Consider the following 5799-nt stretch of genomic DNA (forward strand, 5'->3'; position numbering starts at 1 on the left):
AATAGGAAAGTTGGAGGAAGATACAAGAATAAGGAAGAAGAGAAGTAGTGTGAGGTTTTGGAGGCATATTAATTATGGAGAGTTTGGAGGTGAATTTAGAGGAAACAAGAGAGTATTACAAGACTGGAATAACAAAGGAAGCATCTTGGAGAGTTTCACAGCTTAAAGCCATACGCCAATTTCTTAACCACAATCAACAACAAATTTACAATGCCCTTTCCCAAGACTTGGGAAAACACCATGTTGAAGCTTTTAGAGATGAGGTAATTATTTTTTTTTTGTTAATATAAAAAAAAAAAAAGAAAAAAGAACTCCTCTCTATAATTAAATGTCTCAACTTTTGAGTTTTTGCAGATTGGTAATCTGGAAATGTCCCTCAATTTTGCTTTGGAAAATTTGAAACATTGGATGTCTCCCAAAAAGGTAATTTTCTTTTATTATTATTATTATATCATGCTTCCAATCATATAAAGATTATTATTCAGTTTTCTATTTTTTTTAGGTTTAAGAAATGTGTCATATATAAAGTCTGTGTGTTGATTTTTATAGGCAAAATTGCCGACAATAGCGGTGCTGAATTCAGCAGAAGTGGTTTCCCAGCCTCTGGGAGTTGTTCTTATAATCTCGTCTTGGAACTTTCCGTTTGGTGAGTGAGATTAATTATTGGATCAATTTTAATATTAATTTCCTCATCTGCAGAGACGTTATTAATAATTATACATGAAATTGGGTTTTTTTTAATTAGGTGTTAAAATGTAGTTAATGTTTTTTTAATGAGGATTTAATAATTTTAATTGTGGAAAATGGGAACAAAGGGTTGTCGTTGGAGCCGTTGATAGGAGCACTAGCAGCCGGAAATTGCGTGTTTCTGAAGACGTCGGAGTTTTCTCCGGCAAGTTCAGCTTTTCTGGCCAAAAACATCGGAAATTATGTTGACAATAAAGCTGTTAGAGTTGTTGAAGGAGGCGTGGCGGCCGGCGAGCGGCTGCTGCAGCAGCGTTGGGCGAAAATTTTCTTTACAGGTGGAAGTAATTAATGATTTGGTTAGAGTTGGTTGTTGGATTATTATTATTCTTATTATTGTTAGTATTATTATTATTATTTGTGGTGGGTTTTTTTAATATATAATTTATTAAGATAAATTTTAATTTTGATTAAAGGAAGTGAACGAGTGGGGCGGATTGTTATGGCGGCCGCCGTGAAACACCTTACGCCGGTGGTTTTGGAGCTCGGCGGGAAGTGCCCTGCCATTGTTGACTCCCTTTCGTTTTCATGGGATATTGAGGTTTGTTTTCTTTTTTTTTTTTTTTTTCTTCTTCCTCCTTAATATATAGGTTAATAGTTAGATAAAGACGTGGCTACAACAACCAAATAAAAAAAATAAAAAGAAAAAGGAAAATTAGATAAAGACAAGAATTCATAATTTAAAGAGAGAAATATATATATATTTTTTAAAAGTTTTGTATTTCTTGATCTATTTTTTTCTATAAATTTTAAAATATTATCAATTTAGTATTTAAGTTTTGAATTTAATTTTAATTTAGTTTTTAAATTTCTAATTTTAATTTAGTTTTTAAATTTCTACATATTATAATTTTATCATTGAGATTTGAGTTATGTATCAATTTGGTCATTGAGGTTCAAGATTCAATTTTTTTTATTACATACTTATTTTCGTTTTAATTATACTTAATTAAGTTTTTTTCCTTTGTAAATGATAGTATTCAATTTTTTTTCTATATATAAAACTTGAAATAACCTTGCCACCTTAAATAGTTTGGAGATTAATAAGTAATAACATATCTTACATTCATTTTTAAAAACATTACGGTTGAAGTATAAGTCAATTGTTATTAAGTATATGCTAATTATGATGTCAAAAGTTCAAAGAATTTAAATAACTTTTATAACAATTTACATTTCTGACTTGAAGAGAATGTATATATGTCAAATCACCCACTTCAACAAAATAAATAAATAAACTAGATACCTTAAACATACTTTTGTAATTTTCGTTCATGTTTCATTTAATCCAAAATTTAACAATAGTAATTACAATAAGAGATATTTTTAAGATTAATAATGAAGTGTATAGCTTGTAAATATAATAAAATCTCTTGGTAATAAATTCTATCATTGATAAATTTATATTAATTTTTAAAATGAAAATGTAGTGGAATGCAAGATAGTTAGATTAATTTTTTTAAATGTTAGATTAGGACTTTAAGAACACACTTAAATGAAATTGGTAGTGTTAATACCTTTATCAAGTTTAGAGTTTTTTTTTTTTTTTTTTTTTTTTTTTTTTTTTTTTTTTTTTTTTTTTTTTTTTTTTTTTTTTTTTTTTTTTTGAAAAGTCAAGTTTAGAGTTAAATTCATATATTCTTTCTTGATTTAATCTCTGGACCCTTATTTTGTATAAAGAAAAAAAAAATAAAAGGAAAAAACAATCACTATGCACCACTTCATAATGAATTTTCATTTTCTAACATTAATTTTGATTTTCAATTTTTTTTATTATTTAAAATTAAAAAAATGCCGAAAAGCTCCAACAGAAATAGAATCGATTTTCCCGCTATACTTGCTTTCTTTACTTCTGCAATATTAGAAACAAATTAGGGCATAAATCTTCTTCTTCGATTTTGACCTGCAAGTCTGCTGCCAAAAGGATCGTGATCGGAAAATTTGGAACCTGTGCCGGACAAGCTTGCGTAGCAATCGATTATATCCTTCTTGAACACAGATTTATATCCACCTTGGTACGATTTCTCGATTTAATTGCTCGATCGTTTCCCCTCATAAATTTCTAGAATCAGGTTTTGGAGATGGCATCATGTTCATTCTAAATTGTTGTTATAGGTCGAGTTGCTGAAGAAGTTCATCAAGGAACTCTTCGGTAAAGGTCCTAACCAGGCAAAATGCATGGCGAGGATCATAAACAAACAAAATTTCTTGAGGTTGAAGAAGATGGTGGATGAACCTGCTGTCCAATCTGCAATCATCTATGGAGGATCCATGGACGAGGACAAATTGTAAGTGATTAAACGGAAATGTGGCATATTATTTAATTCCATGCCTTTCCTTTCTTTTGATTCCTCAATGGCGTCTCTGTAACTCTGGAATCGTGTAAATCAATTTTTATTTTTGGAACTGTCGATTAGTATAGCAAAACGAAGATCAATTCTTAAAGATAGTGCTAACAATTTTGACTATTCAAAGTCTTTTTGTTGACTTCTATAATTAAATGTAACTGTAGTTGGTGATTACCTTTTTTTTTTTTGAAAACTTAAATAAGATTATTAATTTATTTTCGCAGTTTATTTTGAAAATTTACGTACTTTTGTAACTCATGGTTTTCTGACGTTTGAGATATAATTTATGAACTACAGAGAGAGTTATTTCCTCCTTTAGAGTTTTACATTTGGAAAACAACTCCAAAGTTGTCTAATTTTTTCTTAGAAAAAAAAGTTATAATACTATTTTGGTCTTTGTACTTCGTACATTTTTATCCATCTTCTTTCAACTTTGGTTCATTTTGATCATTCAACTTTAAAAAATAAATATTTTGATCACTTAAAAATGAAAATGGAGGGATCCAAATTGTCACTTTAAAAAAATATAAGGATAAAAAATGGTTCAAGGTTAAAAGTACAAGAACTAAAATGAACAATTTTAAAGTATATGGATCAAATTAATCAAAGTTCAAAGTATAAAGACCAAAATGAAAAGAAAAAAAATAGTATTTCAACCAACAAAAAGAGGTGAAAAAGACATTAAAATTTGAAGTCAGTCAAATTTATTTAAAAAATGAAAATCAGGGAAAAAATTATTTATGTTAACTAAATTTGCATGACTAATAAATTGTTTATAATTAAGAAGTTGAACATGAGCATAGACACTTTGGATAGAATAATGTCAAAAAAGGAAAAAAAAAAAAAAAAAAAAAAATATATTTAACGTCAATCTTTATGCAGGTTTGTTGNAAAAAAACTATATTTAACGTCAATCTTTATGCAGGTTTGTTGAGCCGACTATTGTGTTGAATCCACCAAACGATGCAGAAATTATGAGAAATGAAATCTTTGGACCAATCCTTCCCATAATTGGAGTGAGATTTACCTTCCTCATTTATAGCTATAATACTTGTGTGCCTTCATTTTGGTCGATTATAAAAAGTGGATGGATCTTATATTCATTATTCACTTTCTTTCTTGGTAGCTTGACAAGATTGAAGACAGTATAGATTTCGTCAATTCAAGGCCTAAGCCTCTTGCCATTTATGCCTTCACAAAAGACAAAGCTTTTCAAAGAAGACTCGTCTCAGAAACTACGTCTGGCAGCTTGACATTTAATGATGCAATTATTCAGGTCTGTACTTCATCACTTCCCCATCTATTTTATTTCAAGTCCCATTTCCATTGTACAAAAGCAACCAGTCAAGTCTGAGCTTAATTAGTTATTTGAATATGAATTTATATGGTCTATGTTTAGATTATGTAGCATAATTACCCTTTTAGAAAACTTGCATTTACCTCGCATGTATAGATTTGGTTTGCAAGTTTATGATCTGTAAAAGTATGTATTCTCTAAGAAGCTTAGAAGCTTAAATTTTTTACAAGCAGGTAGGATAAGGTAGAAACTTCATAGATCAAAATTAACGAACCAATATCAAATATAAGGTTGACCTCATAACTTGAGGTCATAGTCTCATTTGGATAAAACGACTTTTTTAAGATAAGAAACATTTGTAGAAAACGACATAGGAATGTGCTGATACAAGTGGGATCAAAAGCAAATGTAAAACCATCCATTTTAAGCTGTTGCGCTTCAAAAAGGCTTATTGTCATTTTTGTTGTCAAATACAGTATGCAGTGGATACACTCCCGTTTGGAGGGGTTGGTGAAAGTGGGTTTGGCAGATACCATGGAAAATTCTCATTCGACACCTTTAGTCATGAAAAGGCAATTGTGAAAAGGAGCTTCTTGGTGGACTTCTGGTTCAGATATCCCCCCTGGAACAATCACAAGCTCCAGCTACTTAGACACACTTACAATCTTAACTATTTTCAGTTAGTACTCACTGTTTTGGGTCTGAAAAAATCTTAATTATTAGAAGACACGTCTTCCTTGGCTTCTCTTCAGATCCTCATTCTACCGTACAAATAAAACAAATATCTACTTTTGTAATAACAAAATGTGTATTCAATTTCAATGAGGACAATCCCATCTTAATTCTTGTCAGTTACCATTACTCCTTTAAATAGTTAAATGTTAATTGGGGTCACCACCTTATCTCTAGCCAATACGATCCCAACTGTAAAAGTTCAATACTCTTTGTCATCTTTACTTATTTATTTCAAGAGCATCCTATTAGATGAACAAAAGATTAATGATTTTTAGTTCAGGTTCGTCAATTTTTCTGCAAATGGTATGTCGAACCAAATATGAACGACTTTAGGTTCAATCTTTGATTAGATGTACAAGATGTTACCAATTCAAAACAAAACACCTTCTTTGAGAAGTTACTATAACCAGCGGTAATTATTGATTCCTTCCATCGACTACTTCAATAGATTATTTATTTTAACTCTTCAATCTTCTTTCAAATTAAAAATTCACAGAAAAAGAAAAATCGTTACACAACCTTCTGACCTCGGGTTAGACTTTCAAAAAGTAAAGAAAACTTAGCCTCGGATAGAAATCTCTCAACTACTACTAGAGATGTCCAATTTCCTTACGGGACGGGGCGAGGATTCCCCGATTAAGTGGGGAATGAGAGAGTGAGTGAGGGAAAAAATTC

At 30.2% G+C, this 5799-nt stretch overlaps 1 protein-coding gene across 1 annotated transcript; it reads left to right on the forward strand.

The window, feature by feature from the left end:
• Nucleotides 1–5383, forward strand: LOC120087742 (aldehyde dehydrogenase family 3 member F1-like). The gene is made up of 10 exons (XM_039044629.1): nucleotides 1–263; nucleotides 355–423; nucleotides 550–646; nucleotides 816–1022; nucleotides 1161–1285; nucleotides 2655–2759; nucleotides 2860–3032; nucleotides 4018–4108; nucleotides 4219–4368; nucleotides 4866–5383. The coding sequence occupies exons 1-10, from the start codon at nucleotides 75–77 to the stop codon at nucleotides 5103–5105; spliced, it is 1446 nt and encodes a 481-aa protein (XP_038900557.1). The 5' UTR covers nucleotides 1–74; the 3' UTR covers nucleotides 5106–5383.
• Nucleotides 5384–5799: the final 416 nt, after the last annotated feature.

Source organism: Benincasa hispida, chromosome 10 (assembly GCF_009727055.1).
Source record: "Benincasa hispida cultivar B227 chromosome 10, ASM972705v1, whole genome shotgun sequence".
Taxonomy (NCBI): Eukaryota; Viridiplantae; Streptophyta; class Magnoliopsida; order Cucurbitales; family Cucurbitaceae; genus Benincasa; species Benincasa hispida.